Raw genomic sequence first — 25003 nt, 5'->3', positions numbered from 1 at the left:
AGCAATCATAACATGGAAATTCCTTTAAGTCTTTCCCACAGTATTAAGTATTATATTAAGTATTATTATATATTATTTATATATTATATTATTAATTATTATATTAATTATTATATATTAACTATTAAGTATACGTATTAAGTATTTCCCACAGTCTGGGCAATCTTCCTTCGTTCTTATAATTCTTATACTCATTAATGCTGCCCTTTTTGCCTCCTGATCTGCTAGATTATTACCCCTAACCTGAGGGGTGAGGCCTTTTTGATGCCCTTTTATATGTACTACGGCAATTTCTTTGGGCTCTCTGATAGCTTGTAAAATCTGGGTAATCAATTCCTGATGTATTAAACCCTTTCCTTGTGAATTGATGAGCCCCCTTTCTTCCCATATTTTACCAAATGTATGTACTACCCCATAAGCATATTTTGAATCTGTATATATTGTACCGCTTTTATTTTTCAACAATTTTAGGGCCTGCAATATGGCATATAGCTCGCAAGCTTGGGCGGACCAGCTAGGGCTCAAAGGTCCAGATTCCACTATCTCAAATGTTTTCCCGTTTACTAACGCGTATCCTGATTTTTGCTTTCCCTCGACTACTCTCGAGGAACCATCCACATATATCTGTTCACCGATGGGTAATTCCACTTCCTCTAGATCAGGTCTCAATTTCGTTTGCTCTTCTATATTTTGGAGGCAATCATGTCCTAAGGACTCATTTGGTTCCCCATAAAGAAATTGAGCAGGGTTCTGTAGGGAGGTTGTTTCTAATGTTAATTTTGGAGAGGAAATCAAAATTCCTTCATATTTTAATAATCTGGCGTCAGTGATCCATTTCTCTGCCTTCTGTTGCAGTACCCCGCATATATTGTGTGGAGATATTACTTTGATTTCCCCCCCAAAAGTGATCTTCTGTGCTTCTTCCACTAACAAGGCAGCAGCTACCACTACCTGCAAACAGTTTGGCCAACCCCGGCTAACCGGATCCAATAATTTAGACAAATAGGCCACAGGTTTTTTACTCCCTGCCCATTCTTGGGCCAGCACTCCGTATGCCGTGCCTTCTGCGCTGTTCACAAAAAAAACAAAACGGCCTCCTTAAATCTGGTAAGCTTAACACTGGGGGGCGTACTAGTTCCTCCTTTAACTTGTTCAGTCGTTCCTCATCTTCTTTTGTCCATTTGAGTAATCCATCCTTATTCAGCTTGTTATATAAAAATTTAACCTTTCCACTGTAATCTTCTATCCATTGTCTACAGTATCCGGTCAATCCTAACAGTTGCCGTACCTGCCTTTTAGTTCGCGGGGACGCTAAAACCAATATTCCACTGATTCTGCCCGGGTCTGACTTCTTAGTCCCCTTACTTAACTGGTGACCCAGGTACTTTATCTCTTGCTCCACAATTGGTAATTTTGCCCCTCCTTTTTCTTTTAAAGGGTACAGAGGGTACAGATTAACTCGATTCTCTGAGCCAATCCAAAGGCTCACGTATTCGCTCTCCTCTAAACAAAAAGGTTCCTTTGCATTTACATAAACATTTAAGGCTTGACAAACCCAGTCTTCAAACGACCTAGATATGGGCCAATAATTTGCCTACCTTCCCAAACTTCAACACAATAATGAATCATTTTTACTTTATCCTTTCCCCGCCTAAAAGGGGAATCACTCCAATTCTTAATCATTAACCCCAGTGGACTATCTGGGGGAATAGGGGGCAACCTAGCACTAGGCATTACCCCACCCATGGGACCAGAAGGCTTACTCTTCTTCTGTCCCATCTTCCGGAGTGCCTTCACACACACACAGCCGCTTCCCCCTTGTCGTGGCCCAGTCCCTCGTGGGATGTGGGAACCGCACTACTGAGGGGTCCGCACTCACTTCGTCCGCAATTGGACGTCTCACACAGACGCACTCCGGGATCACCAACCCCAACCGAACGGATCACCGGCCTATACTTACCCACCCCGTGGGTCTTCGTTCGGTCTTCGTGCACAAAGATTGCTTGGGGTTACCGGTTTTATTTGCTTGTGCCTAATTTTAGGGTTCGTCGGTGAAGGGCTCGAGTGAAGCTTTCCGTTCCAGGGGCCGCCGAAATCGGCGGGGCGCCTCCCCCGAAAGGGTCCTCAGTCAATTTGCCTTCATCCGAGTCACGGCACCAAATTTGTTATAAGCGAGACCACGCAATTTTCTGGTCTATCGAAGATAATTTATTAATTAAGTAAGCAGGTACAAGCAAAACAGCGCTGGGCGGCTGGGGAGTCTCCGCTCCATCACAGCACGCAACTTTCCCTTTTCAGTGTCGCCATTTTATAGCATCCAAGTTCGGCTTGTCAGCATCCAAGTTTGGCTTGTCAGGACTTGTTGAATCTTCTGAAGCTGTGCAGTTCGTTCTGTTTCTTTCAATGATCATGCCTTGTGCTCGTGTTCAAGGGTAGTAAAGCAGCAAACAGTATTTCACAGAGTCTTTGTTTTACCAAGGACGTTTATCCAACACCCCCTCCCCACTATCTACTTGCTTAGTCTTCCCCCTTAACAAGGTCATAAATTGCAAAACCTTATCTTCTCAGCAGATTCTCTGAATTCCTTTTAAAGACAATGAACAAACAGCCGCTAATTTATCACATTTGTGTTCCCGATTACTCTCCTCCTTCGTTCTGCAGAGGTCGAGGATCCAGGTGTGGCTTTACGAGCAAGTGAACATGCGGATAGAAGGCTGCATCATCATGAGTGTCAGCACGACCCCCTGTTACCTCGTTAGTTTGTTTTCCCTCATTCACAATCCTATTTTTTCTTGTCAAGAAAAACTAGCCCAAGGGAAAAAAGAAATCGTGCTTCTCTAACAATTAGTCTTCATTGTCCAGCCTGGGTCAGCAAAGCTGACAATGGTTTGTGTTGTTGCTGAACTAATTGCCACTGTTGCTGATTTCTAGGGCTTTGACGAGTACATGAATTTGGTGCTGGACGACGCAGAGGAGATTCACTCCAAGACAAAATCAAGGAAACAGCTGGGTGTGTCGTGTGTCTGTGCAACCCGAGTGACATGCGGTATGAAACCTGCCCGGGTGAGCCTTCTAGGTAGCAGCACTGAGAGGTACCAACCATGTGATGAGCCTTGATGTTGAAGTTCAGTGAGCAATTCCTGGCTACATCTCTGTCCCTGATGATTTTTGAGCTGCTGATTTTGCTGAATGAAGGAGAATCTGTCCCTGCCTGAGACCAGTTCTGGTCTTTGAAACATGTAATACCTGCTTGAGAGGTTGCTTTGAAGAATTGCTTCCTCTTCATATCGATGTGTCAAGCTGAAGACAAATCTGTGCTGAAGCACTGTCTGATCAGATGAGTGCCTCAGTTCAGGATTGTTCTTTGACAGCTACAGAAACACCAGGACAATCTGCGCGTTCAGGAACAGATTGATTTGATCTTGAGATTGTCATAATCCAGGTCCCTGAAGTGGCACGTCTTCAAATAGAGTTGCTTGGGCCAGCAAGGAGCAGCTGTACCTGCTGTATTCTCAGGTTCTGGGCTCTCTCTAATCCCCTCTTTCCCTTCTCTGTGCTGCAGGCCAGATCGTGTTAAAAGGGGACAACATCACTCTTGTACAGAGCGTTTCTAAGTAGAATTTGCCATCCTTAGAACAAAGGTGGCTGCCGTGCTGCAGAGTGACTGAGTGCCAGGGGAACGCGGCCCGCTGGTAGATAGGAAGTTATTTGTAACTGGGGTTGCATGCTGAGGTCAAAAGTCCTTCCTTTGTGGGAGCGAGTTTTTTGTAGCTTGAAACAATACGTGATGTATTTCACAAATAACCATTTTTCACATTAACTGTAAATGGATGCCAGGCCAGGATCTAAATCCGGTGGTGCTGTTGGTAACATGAAGTTCAGGAAGCACTTCTTGGTTTTTCTGCTCTTCCATGTGAATTTTTGCCCTGTGAAGTTGGTGTACTGAGCTCTTTTCTTACCAACAAATAGGTTTAAAAGCAGTTACAGCAAGGATGAGCTGTGTTAGCAGGAGGCTGTTCTGTGCTTCTACCATGGGAAGATGAATGGTTTACCTATGCACCGTTAAATATAATTTGACACCTAGCACACAACACTTTCAGCCTGTGGGGTGCTTTAACAAGCAGGTAAATCAGCGGAGACTGTTTTGCAGCCGGGGTGATGCTGGGTGATTAAAAAGCAGGGTCAGAACAAGGAGTTTATGCTGTTCTTTCTTGTTTGTCATCCGACTGTCCGCTTACACTGTTCTAGAAAAAAAACAAAATGGGGTAAGCATCTTTAATATCTTTATTATAAATGGAAGGCACAAAACAGGCCAGCAACAGAGACTGTCCAAGAGAAATACTTTGTGCTTTATAAACAAACAAGAAAGTACCCTTAGGTAGGTGTGATAATCCTTCTCTAATGCATTTTTTGGAGTGCAAAAATATTTTGTTCCCTTCTTGCTCTTCTCTCCAGGAGAAAGGCAGAATAGCCAACTGGAAAGTTAGACCAGGGAGGTCAGTTTGTTCCATACTGAGAAAGACAAGCCTGTAAAACAAACTAGACAGGTTTTCTTTGGACTATTTATCTTCCTTCGGCAAAGGCAAAATTTATGACACTTGTTGGCATGTATTTCCAGACCCCCAGCTACCATGACTGTAGTGCATCTGTAATTCTTTTGTACTAAAAGAGTTCAAAATCTCGTAACGCAAAAACTTTACTAGCACCCTGGAGAAAAAAGAAATCTAAAAATCTTGCCAACTTCTATTACAGACCTGCTGAGTGCACCAGAGTTACTCATTTTTATTCAGGCTTTCAGGGGCTAGTTCAGTTGGTTTCTGTTCAGCACTTGGATTGCCATGTTAGCAGATGTCAGTTTAAAAAAAAAAAAAGCTTTTGAGATCTTTTTTAAAATGAGACTGCTTTTTATGGCATTTAGGGCTGTGAGGCATCCTTGGTTTTTGCTTTCTTCCCATCCCTTAGACCAGATCCATTCATATCCTGAACAGCGTTCTGGGTCCGTTCAGGAAAATGGAAGGCAACAAGCAAAGTGATGAGCTCCTTGGGCATTCAAAAGAGCTAAATCTGGAAAAGATTTCAAGTCAAACTTCCATGCTAAGGAGCACCAGTAATTTTTAGAAGTAGATGCAGAGGAATCTGCATGGCACTAAGTGTGTTTCTGAAGGTGCTAAAGGTCAGAAGTGACGATTCCTCTCAATACTAAAGAAGAGAAGGAAACCTTGCACTTAACTACTGTTTTTATTCCCTTTGTCAAGCAGTCAAAACCAATAACTGATATGAGAACCCACCTTTTCCTCTCTTTAGTTTAGATTTGGGAAAATTCCCTGCCAAAAAACTATTTCCTGGAAAATTCACTAGTGTTTGTGTGAGTAAAAGGTTCCAACCTTTTATTATTAATTTGTAAGAACTATTTCATCCGCTTTTGTCCAGAAGAGTCAGAAATAATTTGCACAGAAATGTGCAGCATTTTAATGAAAGGATTCAGAATCACTCTAATTTGAACTTTATCTGGTCTGGTTGCAGGTTTTATGACATCTAGTGTCTTAAAAAAAAATCAAAACATCTGACTTCACATCAGAAAAAAAAAACTGCTTGTGGCTAAATAAAATCTGTTGCAGCTCTGGTCATTGAAAAATCATTGGCTTTTAAATTGGACCTAAGTCATCTTTTCTAACCTTTCATGATCTTGCAGCAATGGATGATGATGGATATATGGATTAGGGAACAGCACGTGATGGCAAACCTGTGGTATTTGCTACAGCGCAGAAAGAAAACAAATTGCTTCCAAAAAATCAAACTAATTCAAAATTCTTGGTACCATGCAGCCATGCCACTGGCAAAGTGAGCATTCCCCTGCCTCTCAAAGCTTGCTGTATCCTTGATCTGCTGTCTTCCTGCTGTTAATTGATTGCAACTCTACGTGTCTGATCAGGGCTACGAGTTGTTCTCGATATGGATATCATACAACATATACTGTGCATATTTGTGTGCTGGCCCCCAGATCACTCATGTTATAAAGCATTAGCCTCGAAGGCATACTCATCAAAATATTTTGTAGATCCTCCATTTTTTTCTAATTCCCTCAAAATGAGAGAGTTTTTACGCGCTCTCTGCGTCAAAAAGGCAAAAATTCTGATTTCCACTGTCGCTCTCGCTAACTTTCTATCACTCGCTCCTCGTGTGTGTCTAAACACATATGTGTGTATGCGTATGCACATTTGTGTATTTCTATGCACTGGTGTGTTTTTTGCTGTACAGGTAATAAAGACGGGGAAAGGTTTTTGTGTTTTCTTAATAGGTGAAGAAATCTTGAAGACCAGAGATTGGAACATACTGAATTTTGAATTAAAAAAAAAAAAAAGTTAAATTGTCTGGCTGTGGAAGATGGATCCTCATTTTTGCAGCCACTTTGAATCACGAGTTCATCTCTAAATGCACTGGATTTTTTTTGTTTTCGTTTTGTTTTGTGGATTTTTTGTTTTGTTTTTATTTTTTGAAGAGCTAACTAACCCTGGCTGTCTCCAGTCTGAGAGAGTATTCAAATGGACTTGCTTCCTCCATTAGTTATAAGCTGTTTAAAAGCACATCCTGTGTTTGAATTGTGGATGAGAGGTTCCCTTGGCAAAGTGAGGAGGCAAATTCTTCCTACCCCTTTATTATTAATTCAAGGATTCAGTGTTGGTTCGGCCTACAGGAGAAGTTAACTGGAAGTCTTTGAAGATCGATAACTTTGCTGAGGTTGTCCAGGTAGGTGAACTCGAAGACCCACAGTGACTGGAACATGCTATTTAATGCGTCATACTGCGTTCTGTAGAAGTTACTCGTAGCCATAGTTGATCATTGCCTTGCATGTATGATCAGGTGGTTTTTTAAGAAGTGACTCCATTTTCAGGCTTCCAGATGTGCTCCAAGTCATATTATTGAGGACGTGGAAGAGAACACTTGCTGACAAAGCTCCTGGCAGCTTTACAGAACTTTAATTTAATATTGTGTTAGTTCACGTAACAGCTGATTTCAAGGCATTGCTCTCCTCAAGAGACTAATTTGATGAACAGAAGAAAGCTGGAAAAATGCTTGTTACTCATTATTTTTCACTTGTTGGTACTTTCTTTAGGGTTACTTTTAAAAAGAAGATTTCACTGATCACAAGCCAGTAGAAGACTTTCAGCCCAAGCAAGGGTGAAGACAGCTCTCTCCAAGAGCAGAGGAAGTCCCTGTGGAGAGAACCCGAGCTTGTTATCAGAGCTTGTCGGCATGTCTAAACAAGGAGACGATTGCTACTTCTATTTCTATTCTACCTGTACCAAGGTATGGCTGGGTTTCTTTTGCTTTGCTTTTCTTTTTTTTTTTCCATTTTTTTCAGGAAGGGGTAGAGTAGGAGGAGGAGGCACACTGGTCTTTGGTTAACTTGATAACCAGATAGATTCTGAATTCAATTGTAGCAACCTGAGGCAGTAGCATGGACGTTTTTGAGGCTGTACTATATTTTCCTTGTTGGTTTCCTTTTGGTTACAGGGAGACAACTGTTCCTTCCGCCACTGCGAAGCTGCTCTGGGGAACGAGACAGTCTGCACGCTGTGGCAGGAGGGTCGTTGTTTCAGGAATGTCTGCCGATTCAGACACATGGAAATTGATGTGAGTGCCTAAAGATGTGTTCTCAAAATAAATCAACAAAAGCATTTTGCAGTGCTGTAGGTGTGCTGATTGTGCTTTTGCAGGATAGATTCATTTGCTTTGAAATTACACTGGTTTCTGTTACGAGGAGAGGGGGTGGGAGGAAGGAGAGGGAAATAAAATCAATGCCTTAGGTATGTCTTAGCAAGATTTTCTTTTATTAGATGCCGACAATATTTTCTCAACAGATGCAGAATAACCGCTAAATAGACTGCTAAAACCTGCTGGAGCAAGGGGTTAATGAACAGGCTGTACTAGCCTAAATTAAATTTATTAATTTATTAATTTGTTAATTTATTAATTTGTTAATTTATTAGTTTGTTAATTTATTAATTATTAAATTAAATTTATGTTGACATGAGTATCGAGTGTTATTTCTCTCTCTGTTTGCCTTGAGAGACTCTCCTCCTGTCCACTGAAAAGTAAACTCAAGATTCCAGATCAGTTAAGACAGTTGCTATCCCCCCATTCAGAGTTCTGCAGCAGCACTGTTCAGATTTTTCAGCAGTCTCTTTACAAAATGACCACTTATAAGTGTACAAAAACACTTATCACCTAGCTTCTCAGTAGGTACACGTGTGGCCTCTCTTAAGCAGAGAGTCAATCACAGCTTAAGATTTTATACAAGATCCCATTTTCAAGTTTGGGATTATTTCAGAAAATCTTTTTTCCTAGAAACAGTACTACTCGTAACACTTTAATTGGTTTGCCAGCACAAGCTTTACCCTGTTAGAAATGATGTTGACTTCTACCTTCATGTGGCATACATAGTGTCCTGAGCGACAGTTGATACCATGATGCACCAGCACCGCATATAAGGCGTAGAGGAGTGGTTCTCCACTTGATTGAGACATGTAGGCTCGGAGGTCCAAATACTCAGGATATTTTACCTCCTAAAGAGAGACCAAGAAGATAGAAAAATTATATCAGAGTACTTCGTGGACTAGGCAGAGAAAAACACTCCCAAAAAACAGAGACTGGAATTATATGAATATATCTCTTGATTCACTAAAAATAAGTCTTCCCATAAGCAACGTTTAATACTAGAAGTTGCAGAGAACTGTTTTCTGACGAATTAGCCTTCTCAGAGGAAAGTATATGCTTCTTGTCAAGCAGGAACTTTACTGATATTAAGAGAAAGAATAAGCCACAGTCGTTGGTCTACAATTATTGTCTGAAAATATTAACAACTTTCAGCTTTGGGGGATGTCCCATTACATGATGACAAAGTTGCGTTACAGCGGTAAATATACCTTGTTGATCTTTCCACCTGTGAAATCTGCAAATCTTTTCAGTGATATTGTGAGAACGTTGGAAGAACGGTGTATGGTAAATCTCTTGGATGCAGGAACCATCTTTTTACACCTTAAAAACAAGCAGAGAAAAGTGTTTGAAAGCATCTTCATTTTCGCCCCCAAAACAAACTCGTTTTAATGTCTCACGCATGCTTATGCTATTTGAATAATATTTACTTGCATAATATGTTTGTTTTTTTCTTTTCATAAACCCATGCACTGCATGTCACGTTTGTTAATACAGAGAAGAAGGGAAGTTTTCCCAACAACTCAGAGCACAGCGGGAACAGGAATCTCTCACGAAAGCGTATTACCAGGGAGTTATAAAATATAAAAAAATATATTAAAAGTGAGTTATATGTAAGACTAATAACAGTTATCAGCAATGGAAAAAGTACTGTACATGTGCAAGGCCTTTCCTTTTAAACTCACAAAAAGGCAGAAAATTCTGGCTTTATGTGTGACTGAACCGATCGCACCTCAAAGAGCACATTAAGGAAGGACCATGCAATTCAGATGTGAGGTGCTATTACAGTTCTTTCTCTTCCTCAGACATCAGTTATGAGAATCCTGAATACACTGCATGTTGCTTTCTAGGATCCGCAGGCTAAGACGAACCTGGGATTAAATTGCTTTAATAACCTACTGGACGCTCTTGATGCAACACCCTAATTTCCTTAGTTTCCAAAAACAAGAAGTGGATACTGCATTTTTCATTTAGAGGGGTCAGGCATGAATCCTACAGAACTGAGCCAGGCACTCTGTGCTTTCCTGAGGGGATGTTTGACTAACAACTTGTTTTGCCAAACCATCTTAGACAAATGTTCAATTGTTTCACACAAACGTAGAAACATCTTACATATTGATCAGCATAGAGATCGCCTGAACTCAACAGGCTTTCCCTGTGCACGGGTTAGGCTTAAGGGAGCTCATTTCAGACATTAGTCCACATCGACAGGTTTCACAGCTCAAGAGCTGTGCAAGACGCTGCTTAGTGAGCCAGCACAGGCTGCTAACATTAATTACCACAGAGCCAGCTCACATTCTCAACTCACAGGAACCTGCTGCTGCCTTCCACTCCAAATCATTCTCCATAGCTCCTTGCTTCAGCTCACCACTACTACAAAATGAAGCAACAACAACAACAACAACAACAAAGCTGCGTCTCCTTATTTCTAAATGAAGTTAAAAGATAACTTATGCTCTAAGTCATGCAATACGTAAAACTAATATCTAGTATTAAGACATAATTAGTAATAATCTTACTCGCTACATTTGTAGCAATTCTCTCCATCCGGCTCTTCAGGTTTCACAAATAGTTCTAGAGCTCTGGTAACAGATGAAACCGCCTAGAGGAGCGAGAGAGAAGAGCGTAAAGTCACTGTAAATTCAAAATTCCAGAGACGCACTAGGAGTTTATAAGAGAATCTGACTAATACATACGTAAGCGATCTACTATGAGCACTGTGAAGAAGGAGGCAGGAAGAGCATGCTCAGCATTTACCTCACCTGGAAGTCATTTTACTTTGAAACAAATCATTTTCCAGTAACGCAGACAGCATCTATAGTGGGCTTTGTCATCAATACTGGGAACAAATCCAGCAGTCTAACAATTAGATGTATATTGAGGTAGAACAACAAAGAAGTATGACAGTATCATAATTTGTGCAGACATAAAATTCTTTCAGCTTAAACCCAATGCAAATTTGGAGACTCTTTACATGGCTTCCATCAGCGCATTCCTCTATATTCTTAAACCTATAATAGCAGGGAAAAAAAGAAAAAGACAAAAGAAAACCACCAAAAAGTAGAAAAAAAGCTGGATTTTTACATATTACATATTTTTACATATTACATATTTTATATATCCCTCCGCATGCTGTTCTGAATAATAGCCAAAATATTCATAGCCACTGTATTTGTTCTCCCCACATAGCTGAAAAAACAACACTTGAAACATATTTTTCAAAACATATTTTAATATCCAGCAGACTGTTCAGTCATCAAGCATTTAAAGACTGTTTTAAATAATCTCTAGATTAATCTAAAAGGAATCCCATAAACATGCTGCAGCCGCTTACCTTTAATATACTCGCTGGATGCGATGGAGCTGTATTTCTTGCTTTCACCTGCACTGGAAGGCTTCCCTTCCTTGTGAGGTTGTTTACTGCCCTCACTTCTGCATTGCTCTCATAAAGAGCCATCTGGAGGATGGGATTCTTCCTTCTTCTCCCGGGTTTTCTTCTGGAAACAAGGATCTAAGTATTCCAAGAAGCCTTTCACTTTCCTGATGTTTCTCCTTTTTCCTCTTTTTGTTACGCTTGCGACTGGCATTGTCAAAGTGGAGCGCAGAGAAATACAAATCATCAAGTCTGAAAGAAACATGCAAGTTAAAAAGAGAAAAAAAGATGTGGCACTTGTTGCATATAGGAAACTTTATTTATTTTACCACAGGGGATGATTTGCCGCATGTCAGCTATTTTGTGGTACTTTGTGCACATGTAACTTCCTTTAGATGCAGCAAACTTAAGCCCTCAGATTGAAGGACCATAGGTCCTGGTTGGTACACAGATCATTAACGATGGTTAGCTCTGGAATATATGCAAGTAAAAAAAAAAAATGTTTTAACCTATTCCAGAATGGTGTGCAGATGTGATTCGAACTACGTGGTCCAAAGCTAGTGCTCTGACACAATTCAGCAATAGCTTTCCTGTCTTCACTGATCAACCTAATGATCCCCAGTCATGATCCCCAGCCAGATTATGCTATCTAAATAACTTAGAAACTATGAAAAAAACCCAAAACAAAACATGAGAAGCACCCAGAAAAGAATTAGGAAAAAAAATGCTGAGTATGCTGGAATCCCTGCTTACTTGGATTCCTTCTCTCCCTGTTTATCTTCAGACTTCTTTTTCTTCTAGAACTTCTTATATTTTTTCATGTTTTCACCACCTAAAATCTCCTTTTCTGCCTTTCTGCGTTTCCTTTCTATTTCACTTTCACTACCTTCTGCATGAGCATATTGTCTTTTTCTGTTTCCTTCTTTTGCCTTTTTCTGGCGACAGTTCTCCAAATGAGCTGACACAGGTGGAAGTGCATGTCTCTCACGCGAATGCTTTCCAGAATGTTGCTGAGCTACTGAGCAACGATGTGAGTCTGCTCTGGGTGTGCTAAAGTGATGTACATCTTCCTCTCTCAAGAGGGAACCGTGAGGCCATCTGCTTTTGTAATGATAATGCTTATGTGACCTGCTGGAGTAAGTCTGAGTCAATTTGTCAAAGTCTTTATCACCGTGAGAGAACTTTCTCTCTCTACTGTCTCCTGCTGCATGAGGTGAATAGCAATCCTTGTAATATCTACATTTTTCCCATTTCCGTGGTTCATCTTGATAGTATCTTTCTCTGCTCCAACTTCTTTCCCCTTTGGAATGGTAATATCTAGTGCTATCATGTGCTGATCTTCCTCTGCTTCGAGATCTGTACTTTGAATATTTTACTGGTCTTCTGCCATTATCAGGGCTGTTCCTTTCACTATGGAAAGATCTGTACCTGCTTCCCTCCCAATACTCCTGCTTGTGACGCTTTTGCTTAACAACTTCCACACTCCGAGAGCACCTTCTCTTGCTGGAATGACCATCTTTTTGACTCTCCTTCTCTTCAGTAGGAGAATGTTCCCTCTTTCTCGGGTAATGCTCTTTGTCAGTTTTTTTTGTCTCGTCCTTTGTATCTTGGCATCTACCTGTAATAGCTAAGGAGGAAAGGTTTTTAGAACTACATTCAGTGTCAGACTTTAGAGAGGAAGTTTGCCGCAATTTCTCACCAGTCTCAGAAGACTCTTTGATGTAGAAAACGTTTTCTTTTGAAATCAGTTCATGTTCTTCTGATCTTCTTGGTTTCTCCTTGTCTCCACGGTCATCACATTGGTACTGTTCAAGGTATTCATCATTCTCAGTAGATTTCGGAGGTCCTGGGACACTGCACAAAATAAAAACACGTTTCCGTCTCCCTCCACCTGCTGCTCTGAGAAAAGAGGGGTGGGGGCGACGGGGGAACAGCCAATGTTTCTCCAGATAATGGAGAAAAATGGAAAAACATTCTATGAAGAAACACAACTTCTCCGTGAGGCACCAACCTGCATCAGAGTGATATGCACAGTGATGATCATTAGTTCTGTTCGTAACACTGGCCATACAGTACGGAATTCTACTGATTTAAATCCTTCCATTAAATAGTATTAGTAGACAGATAAAACCGCAATGAACTTCCATAAAATCTTGTCTTAATCAGACTGTGCTCATTTTACCTTATTTCCTCTGACAAGCTGTTCAACTGACTGGCTGTGAGGGATTCCATGATGACTTCTCGAGGGACTGGAGGCACAGCTCCAGGCATCTGCAATTAAAACGCACAAGTCAGCAGACAGAAAAAATACTGTTTATACCGAGGACTAGTCTTGTCAGAATTTCTACATTAAATGCTAAGCAAGACCGCTTTGGGTTGTATGCATTATCTACACTTCAAAGATAACCCCAACTCACCTCCCAAAATCTACTTTATGAAACTTAAGAATTTTGATCTCAGCTCAGCTTAAGCTGACAAGTTCTAATGTCAGCTCAGCTCTGCAAATTCTAATGGGATAATATCACAAAGTGTTACAATCAAATTTGTGCTGTGTTTTCTCAGCATTTCACCTGAATTAGGAACATGATAAACACTCCCGAATACATCATAGGTGAGAAATTCTCGATGGAGCAAACTACTATGTTTCAAGCAATCCATTTGTTTTAGAAAAGAACATCTCAGAAGGTTTAACAGGTTCAACTTGGCAAGTGGAATCATCAAGTTTCAGTCCGTTTTCTTCAGATTCATTAACTAAACTAATAGCACCGTTCAGTGGAACAGTTTTTGGCAGCTCATGCTGGGATCTTCCTTCATCAGCATTCTGACAGGAAGAATGGGAATTCTGCAATGTACGGACTACCTTTCCAACCAAAATTCCACATTGCATTGCAATTCCTTTTAAATAAGCCCTTTGACTCCTCCTCAGATTTTCCTGAAGATTCTGCACCGTAAGGGACTGTGTTATCAGAACTGAGTTTAGGATTTCCATTCACTGTTGGCTCCACAAAAATTTCAGCAGAAACTCTTTTTTTTTTTTTTTTTTTTTTGTATTTGCTTCATTTGCTTTACCGACTTTGTGATTGTGGATGAAGGAACAGCCTTGTAGAGATCTTCATCCTCCACAGCACTGCTAAGACAGTCAGGCTGTGACACAGTCTGACGAGCAGGCAATTCATTGTGAATACTGATGGTGATCTTCTGGTTTTTTGACGTATCAGTAATTGAAGGCCTGGTTATCGCCTGTTTTTGAACACAGGCCATTGGTGGTGCTGAAGATGGCCTTTTTAGGGTGACACCAGTGGTATTTGCATCCTCTTTTATGGATCCATTTCCATTTAAACGACTTGAATTCTGTATTTAAAAAGAAGAAATTGCAAGATGGATTAATGCAAACACTGCATTTAACATTTTTAAACATGTCATTCTCCTACTAAGTATTTCTACAAATGGTCTTAACACCTAAAAAGCAAAAAACACTGCCCTTTAAAGATAAATGCAAGTCCCATAAGTGCATTTAATTCCTGCTTTTGGTTTACTGCATATTGATATCAAATTAACATCATTTTTGAAAACCATCCAAACAACTTAACATTACCTAAAGCTATTCCCAAATATATTGCTTTTCCCCTTTAAACATACCCCAAAAAGCCTGGAATAATTGTTCTGGTGCTCAGGAATAAGACAATTTGGTTTCCCTGTCTTAGCTAAAATGACGTCGATAGGAAAAACAAGTCCTCTTTTAAATGATTCGAGGATTACTACACTCTACTTAAATTGTCAAAGAGTGTAGCTCTCTGTGCTTTACAAAGCTGTCTAGGAGGTATAAATAATGGAGTCGCATGGCTGCGCAATTTAGCAGTAACCACTGTTTGAATGACTCTGGCCGTAGCATGAGGGCTGTGAAGGAAGCTGCAGCGTGGGAAGGAAAACAAAACGAAGATGCCAAAAACCAAACAAAAAACCCCACACCAAATCCCAAACCCACTATCTGTTTGGTGCCATTATCTGCCCTCCCGCTTCCCTAAATTGCCTTAATCATATGAGGAGGAAGTCGTGGTCCCAGAAATCCAGCCTGCTTACTGTTAGCCCCCCGCTGACCAGGGGGGAACGAACAGGGATAAGATGGTGCTGCTAAGTGAAAAGCACGTTCTCCGAGCGTCAAATCATAGCGCCTTCAGAAAAGAGCAGTGATCTCAGTTTAGTTTTTCTTTCAGCCTACTCTTGGATTAAATCCCATCCTATAATTTTATAGGAGCAGTTCATACGATATGGAAGCCTTCTCTACAGAAGACTTAGCCAAGACTACAAACTGAAAAGTAGGTAACAGTCTTCCTACTATGACTATCACTTTCAGAGCGATAATTCATTCTTACACCACAGATGACCTTCATTTCTCTCCTTCTCTAAATTAGCCAGCTACAGATAACACATATACAGCAATTTACACAAGTGCTGCAGTTTAAGGCCAAGCAACAAAAGATAATAAATGACAGAGAATTTCAGGTTAGACAGAACTGAATTAGATAAACAATAATCTTTTCCTGGGAGAGAAAGAAAAACACTTGCAAAAAGAAAAGTATCAATAACAGGAGAGTAAATCTCTTCTGAACACATTTTAATATTTGTTATTACCTGATATAAAAAAGTAAGTAAGCTTGCTGACCAAGAACTCTTTTAATGTCAGTACGGACTACTTTTGCATCATTCATCTGATACCAAAGTCCATTACCAGCCTGCAAATAAAGACAACGATATCTTTAGATGAATTGCATGTTTTCCAAATGAAATCACAGATAGGAATAAAATACACACGTGTCAAATAAACATATAATGAAATCTTTTTCCCTAGAAACAGTACTACTAGTAACACTTTAACTGGTTTGCCAGCACAACTTTTACCCTGTTAGAAATGATGTTGACTTCTACCTTCATGTATCATACATAGTGTCCTGTGCGACAGTTGATACCATGATGCACCAGCACCGCTTATAAGGTGTAGATGAGTGGTTCTCCACTTGATTGAGACATGTAGGCTCGGAGGTCCAAATACTCAGGATATTTTACCTCCTAAAGAGAGACCAAGAAGATAGAAAAATTATATCAGAGTACTTCGTGGACTAGGCAGAGAAAAACACTTTCAAAAAACAGAGACTGGAATTATATGAATATATCTCTTGATTCACTAAAAATAAGTCTTCCCATAAGCAACGTTTAATACTAGAAGTTCCAGAGAACTGTTTTCTGACGAATTAGCCTTCTCAGAGGAAAGTATATGCTTCTTGTCAAGCAGGAACTTTACTGATATTAAGAGAAAGAATAAGCCACAGTCGTTAGTCTACAATTATTGTCTGAAAATATTAACAACTTTCAGCTTTGGGGGATGTCCCATTACATGATGACAAAGTTGCATTACAGCGGTAAATATACCTTGTTGATCTTTCCACCTGTGAAATCTGCAAATCTTTTCAGTAATATTGTGAGAACGTTGGAAGAACGGTGTATGGTAAATCTCTTGGATGCAGGAACCATCTTTTTACACCTCAAAAACAAGCAGAGGCAAGTGTTTGAAAGCATCTTCTTTTTCGCCCCCAAAACAAACTCATTTCAATGTCTCACGCATGCTTATGCTATTTGAATAATATTTACTTGCCTAATATGTTTGTTTTTTTCTTTTCATAAACCCATGCACTGCATGTCACGTTTGTTAATACAGAGAAGAAGGTAAGTTTTCCCAACAACTCAGAGCATAGCGGGAACAGGAATCTCTCACGAAAGCGTATTACCAGGGAGTTATAAAATATAAAAAAATATATTAAAAGTGAGTTATATGTAAGACTAATAACAGTTATCAGCAATGGAAAAAGTACTGTACATGTGCAAGGCCTTTCCTTTTAAACTCACAAAAAGACGGAAAATTCTGGCTTTATGTGTGACTGAACCGATCGCACCTCAAAGAGCACATTAAGGAAGGACCATGCAATTCAGATGTGAGGTGCTATTACAGTTCTTTCTCTTCCTCAGACATCAGTTATGAGAATCCTGAATACACTGCATGTTGCTTTCTAGGATCCGCAGGCTAAGACGAACCTGGGATTAAATTGCTTTAATAACCTACTGGACGCTCTGGATTCAACACCCTAATTTCCTTAGTTTCCAAAAACAAGAAGTGGATACTGCATTTTTCATTTAGAGGGGTCAGGCATGAATCCTACAGAACTGAGCCGGGCACTCTGTGCTTTTCTGAGGGGATGTTTGACTAACAACTTGTTTTGCCAAACCATCTTAGACAAAAGTTCAATTGTTTCTCACATACGTAGAAACATCAAAACAGACATAAAATTCTTTCAGCTTAAACCCAATGCAAATTTGGAGACTCTTTACATGGCTTCCATCAGCGCATTCCTCTATATTCTTAAACCTATAATAGCAGGGAAGAAAAGAAAAAGACAAAAAAAAAAAAACAAAAAGTAAAAAAAAAAGCTGGATTTTTTTTTTGTAGGTCAAAAACTGTAGAGTAGCATTAAGAAAACGTGTGTTGCCAAGATTGTACAGGCCAACTCCAACACTTTGTGTTTCTTGCCAATCCATACGTATCTTCTCAGGTGGAAAAAGAATCCTTTGTGGCGGAGCAATTCCATCATTAACAACTGCAAGAAAGTTATATTTAAAAAGAGATTTTGTTTGTTTGTTTCTAAGAAAGGCATCAGGTATATATAGGTATAGTAAATATGTAAAGTATATATAGGTATAGTAAAAATACTATTCTGCGGGAGCACCTAGAGGAACTAGCTACAATCCAAAACAGAAAAACTTATTGCAGACAGCTTTAATACCGCCAAATTCAAATTGGCTGGTCAACACAACGTTTTGGGAAAAAAAAGTTTAGTCAACCATTTTAATTTTTCTAAGGCAAGGCTAACTGCCATCCTGTTTTTAGTATCTAACGCCAAGTTCCTCTCCATCTATAATCTTTAACCTGATTACCTCAACTACTGCTTTTTTCCTTATTATAACTTAAACCACAAACTTAGACTTGAAATTATATGGTAATAAATGCAAGGACAATGTAAAAACAAATAACTAGGAATGACGGTACCCCTACAAATATCAGATCTTTTCCTGAGCAATGTTAGCATTCAAAAACCTGTGAATAATGGAAGCTGTGAATAGCAACAATCAAACACTTTTCTTTGCAAAACAGAAAAGACACGGATGAATCTGTGCATTACAAAATGCTCCCCATATTTCTCTGTCGACTGTAAATATATCAAAATTAATTTCTGTAACGTCAGTCACTTCAGTTGCCTTAGGGGAATCGCTTTGGAAGTCTTTATTCACAGTAGTCCCGTTCTCTATCAGTGCAACAAGTAAGAACTGCATTTTCTACTTTTGTTTTGAAGAAAACGGAGGCAGGATAAAGCGCACGCTTACTTAGATCTCTTTGGGCATGTTGTGGTTTAACCCGGCTGGCAGCTAAACACCACACAGCCGTTCGCTCACCCTCCCCCCTCCCTCTCTGGGATGGGGGAGAGAAACGGGAAAGTGAAGCCAGTGAGTTGAGATAAAGACAGTTTATTAAGACAGGAATATAATAATAACAATAATAATAATAGTGATAATGATAATAGTATTAATAATAATAATGTGTAAGAAACAAGTGATGCACAATGCAATTGCTCACCACCCGCTGACCGATGCCCAGCCTATCCCCGAGCAGCCGGCCCCCCACCCCGGCCAGCCACCCCTATATATTGTTTAGCATGACGTCAGATGGTATGGAATACCCCTTTGGCCAGTTTGGGTCAGCTGTCCTGGGTCTGTCCCCTCCCAGCTCCTGCTGCACCCCTAGCCTGCCCGCTGGCAGGACAGAGCGAGAAGCTGAAAAGTCCTTGGCCTGGTGTAAACACTGCTCTGCAACAATTAAAACATCAGCATGTTATCAGCGCTCTTCTCATCCTAATCCAAAACATAGCACCCTACCAGCTACTATGAGGAAAATTAACTCTGTCCTAACTGGAACCAGGACAGGGCAAAAGGCTTAGAATTTTCAGAGGGTCTACAATAAATAGCACCTCCACATCCTTGGGCCACGGAGACTTGGCTTGAATCTTCTGCAGGTGGTATCCGGCCCCAGTTTGCGGTGCGTGACATCAGTTTTTTAGTACTCGGTTTCTTGGATTTGCCAGACCGCCTTGAAGATGGCTTTTTAGAATTTGAAGATTTGGGCTTGTTAACCGTGGTCATTGTTCTCATCTGCGACAGAGACAAAGGTTCTGGTTGACGTAAGAATACCAAGAAGCATTCCAAGAAGAAAAGAGTAGTAGAAGTCCTGTCACTTAATCTCAAAGAAACAGCCTTTAAGAACTAAATTGCTGGTATGAATGATTTAAAAGGAATCCCCAAACTAAACACACAAAGTAAAAATTTCCATCCAAACTCTATCAGTATTACTTTTAGCTTCTGCAGAACTAGTGGCTGATGCCATTTCTTTCACTTTCGTAGGATTTTAATCCATTACAACTCTGGAGTCTTTTTAATATAAAAATGTAAATGACATTCTCTGAGGGGAATCAGTTATTTATTGCATTTTTGGAGCTTTGCAATTATCTATTAATTATTACCTATTATCTAATAGATAATGGTTGTGATTTATATATAATTGTTGCTCGCGTTAGCAATGGAACACTATTACTTTACTGCCTGCGCTTTTCTGTTTCGTGTGCACAAAGGTACCTGCATTTCGCTGCTACTTTACTTCTGTCTTTCCAGGGCTCGCCCTCTACCGCACTGTCTACTGCACCAGTCATGATGGGTTTGTTGTGATTCTATAATGAGCCTAGCTTTTGAATACACTTTTTCTGGGCGTCACTTTGTGATAGCAAGTTAATTTGTGAGGGCTTATCACTTATGACCTGCTGCTCGGTAGGTACACGCTTGGCCTCTGTTAAGCAGAGAGTCAATCACAGCTTAAGATTTTGTCCAAGATGCCATTCACGAAACTGAGTTTAACCTTGACATAACTGAGTTTAACCTTTAAACCTGAAGCTTCGTTAAAGAATAAAGCAGCACCCAAGCGAGGAAATAGAAGTTAATCGTCACTTTACCCTGAAACGCACGTAACGCCAGTGAGCTATTCTGTGCTGGCAGGATCGCTGCCGGGATGGCCGACGAGGCGGCGGGCACAGGGGGCCACAGGTCCTGCTCCCCGGGGCCACAGGTCCTGTCACAGGGGGCTGCCGGGGGTCTCCAGGCGCCGGGAACAGCGGCAACAGCGGGGACAGAGGGGACAGCAGCGACAGCAGCCGCCACCTCAGCCGAGGCCGTCTCCACAACTGCCACGACGGCCTCGGAACGCCGCCCAACTCGGAGCTCCAGCGTGACGCCTTTTTAACCTGGCCGCGGTGCTCACGGCTACAAGCAGAGCGTTTCCTCCGGTGTGTCTTTACTGTCGGTGCCGGATCGGCCCTCACCCCGAGCTCTCCCTGCCGGGAGGGCTTTGCGGTTGGGGTTTCCCTCCCGCCGCCGCCGCGGGCAGGCCCCGCGCGCAAGGTGTCCGCGCTGGGGAGCAGCACGTCGCCCGCGGCGAGAGCCCGAGGGCGCGACACTAAAAAGCCCCGACACGAAAAAGCCCCGACGTGCGGGCGAGGCGGCGGGGAGACGGCTCTGAGGGAGCCGCCGCTTCGCCCCGCCGTCCTCCTCCCCTCCCGGGCCGCCCCGCCGAGCCCCGTGCGCCTCAGGTGCTGCCCTGAGAGGGCGCTCGGGCACTGGGACAGCTGCCCAGGGCAGTGGTCATGGCACCGAGCCTGACGGGGGTCAAGAAGTGTTTGAACGATGCTCTCAGACGTAGGGTCTGCTTTTGGGGTGGTCCTGTGTGGAGCCAGGAGTTGGACTCGGGGATTATTGTGAGTCCTTTCCACCTTGGGATGTTCTCTGATTCTAGGTCAGCAATCCATTATCTGATGAGAGGTGTGGAGTCATTCAAAGGGAAGAGAGAACAAAACACTTCTAGTTTTCAGAAGCGGGTATTTGGTAACCAAAACGATGATTCCTTTTCTTCTAGAGCAAGTAGCAGCAGGGATCCGCTTTACAATATGCTGGCAACAAGGAAACGAAGAATTGCAAACAAGACATAGGACTTGATCAGCAGCTTGTATACATGCATCAACTTATAAATGAGCACACAGCTGAGCGATAATGCAAAAATTGGACAAACTAAGTGAAGACGTTAACTGTAAATTTTATAGGTATACACTTTACTATGACGTAAGAACTTGGCAAGACCTTTCAGGGAAAAGAGTTGTTGGCATGTAATTTGAAGTAAGCTTCAAATCCCAGAGGATGACTTTGTTGGAACTTTATTCAGCTGAAAACGTGGAAGCCTTGCTTCTGCTTGTGTTAGTTACAGCTCCAGTTTACTTTGGTTGGGAGGGAAGGCATTCCAGGCTAATGTGCTGTACCTGTTCCTTCAGCTCATTGTCCATAAACGGAGGAGCAAATGAAATTATTTGAATCTCCATTAAATGCAGCACTACAAAGTGGAGTAGAGGGCGATCTAGCACTTAAATTTTCTGTAAGCAGGAAACCCAACAGAATCTCAACAACAGTTTTCAAATCTTGTCCTGCAGTAAATGACCAGCTAAGTGACATTTAGAGTATGTGCTCCTACGTTAGATGGAAATAGCTTTTCCTCTTCAGAAGTGCAACTGAGTGGTGGACTGGCAGCTGCGTAGGGAACTAGTTGTGCCAAAGGGTTTGTGTTGAATGCACAGAAAAATATGCAGGTCCCAACAGGAAAGGATTGTCTGTAGGCATCACACTGAGTACAGATGTTGTCCGCGGGTTCATGCCCAGTGCACCGCGCCAATAAGCACCCCGAGTCGGAAAGCACACGAAGGTCTTTTAATTACATAATTAATTACAGAACTCTGCAGAGTCAGGTACTTGGCTATCTTTCGCAAAGCAAAAACACCTCTGACTCGAATCACCGTCATTGGTTCTGACAAGACTAGTCCTCAAGAATTCAAGTCATTTAAATGGAAATGGATCCATAAAAGAGGATGCAAATACCACTGGTGTCACCCTAAAAAGGCCATCTTCAGCACCACCAATGGCCTGTGTTCAAAAACAGGCGATTACCAGGCCTTCAATTACTGATACGTCAGAAAACCAGAAGATCACCATCAGTATTCACAATGAATTGCCTGCTCGTCAGACTGTGTCACAGCCTGACTGTCTTAGCAGTGCTGTGGAGGATGAAGATCTCTACAAGGCTGTTCCTTCATCCACAATCACAAAGTCGGTAAAGCAAATGGAGCAAATACAAAAAAAAAAAAAAAAAAGAGTTTCTGCTGAAATCTTTGTGGAGCCAACAGTGAATGGAAATCCTAAACTCAGCTCTGATAATACAGTCCCTTACGGTGCAGAATCTTCAGGAAAATCTGAGGAGGAGTCAAAGGGCTTATTTAAAAGGAATTGCAATGCAATGTGGAATTCTGGTTGGAAAGGTAGTCTGTACATTGCAGAATTCCCATTCTTCCTGTCAGAATGCTGATGAAGGAAGATCCCAGCATGAGCTGCCAAAAACTGTTCCACTGAACGGTGCTATTAGTTTAATTAATGAATCTGAAGAAAACGGACTGAAACTTGATGATTCCACTTGCCAAGTTGAACCTGTTAAACCTTCTGAGATGTTCTTTTCTAAAACAAATGGATTGCTTGAAACATAGTAGTTTGCTCCATCGAGAATTTCTCACCTATGATGTATTCGGGAGTGTTTATCATGTTCCTAATTCAGGTGAAATGCTGAGAAAACACAGCACAAATTTGATCGTAACACTTTGAGATATTATGCCATTAGAATTTGCAGAGCTGAGCTGACATTAGAACTTGTCAGCTTAAGCTGAGCTGAGATCAAAATTCTTAAGTTTCATAAAGTAGATTTTGGGAGGTGAGTTGGGGTTATCTTTGAAGTGTAGATAATGCATACAACCCAAAGCGGTCTTGCTTAGCATTTAATGTAGAAATTCTGACAAGACTAGTCCTCAGTATAAACAGAATTTTTTCTGTCTGCTGACTTGTGCGTTTTAATTGCAGATGCCTGGAGCTATACCTCCAGTCCCTCGAGAAGTCATCATGGAATCCCTCACAGCCAGCCAGTTGAACAGCTTGTCAGAGGAAATAAGGTAAAATGAGCACAGTCTGATTAAGACAAGATTTTATGGAAGTTCATTGCGGTTCTATCTGTCTACTAATACTATTAAAGGGAAGGATTTAAATCAGTAGAATTCCGTACTGTATGGGCAGTGTTACGAACAGAACTAATGATCAGCACTGTGCATATCACTCTGATGCAGGTTGGTGCCTCACGGAGAACTTGTGTTTCTTCATAGAATGTTTTTCCATTTTTCTCCATTATCTGGAGAAACATTGGCTGTTCCCCCGTCGCCCCCACCCCTCTTTTCTCAGAGCAGCAGGTGGAGGGAGACGGAAACGTGTTTTTATTTTGTGCAGTGTCCCGGGACCTCCGAAATCTACTGAGAATGATGAATACCTTGAACAGTACCAATGTGATGACCGTGGAGACAAGGAGAAACCAAGAAGATCAGAAGAACATGAACTGATTTCAAAAGAAAATGCTTTCTACATCAAAGAGTCTTCTGAGACTGGTGAGAAATTGCGGCAAACTTCCTCTCTAAAGTCTGACACTGAATGTAGTTCTAAAAACCTTTCCTCCTTAGCTATTACAGATAGATGCCAAGATACAAAGGACGAGACAAAAAAAACTGACAAAGAGCATTACCCGAGAAAGAGGGAACATTCTCCTACTGAAGAGAAGGAGAGTCAAAAAGATGGTCATTCCAGCAAGAGAAGGTGCTCTCGGAGTGCGGAAGTTGTTAAGCAAAAGCGTCACAAGCAGGAGTATTGGGAGGGAAGCAGGTACAGATCTTTCCATAGTGAAAGGAACAGCCCTGATAATGGCAGAAGACCAGTAAAATATTCAAAGTACAGATCTCGAAGCAGAGGAAGATCAGCACATGATAGCACTAGATATTACCATTCCAAAGGGGAAAGAAGTTGGAGCAGAGAAAGATACTATCAAGATGAACCACGGAAATGGGAAAAATGTAGATATTACAAGGATTACTATTCACCTCATGCAGCAGGAGCCAGTAGAGAGAGAGAGTTCTCTCACGGTGATAAAGACTTTGACAAATTGACTCAGACTTACTCCAGCAGGTCACATAAGCGTTATCATTACAAAAGCAGATGGCCTCACGGTTCCCTCTTGAGAGAGGAAGATGTACATCACTTTAGCACACCCAGAGCAGACTCACATCGTTGCTCAGTAGCTCAGCAACATTCTGGAAAACATTCGCGTGAGAGACATGCACTTCCACCTGTGTCAGCTCATTTGGAGAACTGTCGCCAGAAAAAGGCAAAAGAAGGAAACAGAAAAAGACAATATGCTCATGCAGAAGGTAGTGAAAGTGAAATAGAAAGGAAACGCAGAAAGGTAGAAAAGGAGCTTTTAGGTGGTGAAAACATGAAAAAATATAAGAAGTTCTAGAAGAAAAAGAAGTCTGAAGATAAACAGGGAGAGAAGGAATCCAAGTAAGCAGGGATTCCAGCATACTCAGCATTTTTTTTCCTAATTCTTTTCTGGGTGCTTCTCATGTTTTGTTTTGGGTTTTTTTCATAGTTTCTAAGTTATTTAGATAGCATAATCTGGCTGGGGATCATGACTGGGGATCATTAGGTTGATCAGTGAAGACAGGAAAGATATTGCTGAATTGTGTCAGAGCACTAGCTTTGGACCACGTAGTTCGAATCACATCTGCACACCATTCTGGATTAGGTTAAAACATTTTTTTTTTTACTTGCACATATTCCAGAGCTAACCATCGTTAATGATCT

General features: G+C 41.2%; 2 protein-coding genes across 4 annotated transcripts in view; one reads left to right on the top strand and one right to left on the bottom strand.

Moving 5' to 3' along the window:
* LOC136789186 (ubiquitin carboxyl-terminal hydrolase 42-like) overlaps positions 1–24713 on the top strand; it is a 29550-nt gene extending 4837 nt beyond the window's left edge. For all 3 annotated transcript variants that reach the window (XM_066989155.1, XM_066989156.1, XM_066989154.1), the window contains 5 exons: positions 2932–6747; positions 7115–7308; positions 7516–7635; positions 23183–23271; positions 23600–24713. In XM_066989155.1, coding sequence (XP_066845256.1) covers positions 7255–7308; positions 7516–7635; positions 23183–23271; positions 23600–24656 — 1320 coding nt within the window. In that variant the 5' untranslated portion in view covers positions 2932–6747; positions 7115–7254 and the 3' untranslated portion in view covers positions 24657–24713. The remainder of the gene's footprint in view (positions 1–2931; positions 6748–7114; positions 7309–7515; positions 7636–23182; positions 23272–23599) is intronic.
* Positions 11839–14930, bottom strand: LOC136789178 (ubiquitin carboxyl-terminal hydrolase 42-like). The gene is given in 5 exon segments (XM_066989150.1): positions 11839–12943; positions 13729–13968; positions 13970–14125; positions 14127–14440; positions 14895–14930. Coding segments are annotated over 5 exon segments (1851 nt in total).
* Positions 24714–25003: the final 290 nt, after the last annotated feature.

The sequence above is a fragment of the Anser cygnoides genome, unplaced genomic scaffold (assembly GCF_040182565.1).
Source record: "Anser cygnoides isolate HZ-2024a breed goose unplaced genomic scaffold, Taihu_goose_T2T_genome scaffold_42_1, whole genome shotgun sequence".
NCBI classification, from domain to species: Eukaryota; Metazoa; Chordata; class Aves; order Anseriformes; family Anatidae; genus Anser; species Anser cygnoides.
Note: the sequence above shows the minus strand (reverse complement) of the source record. Positions and strands in the feature narration are given on the sequence as shown.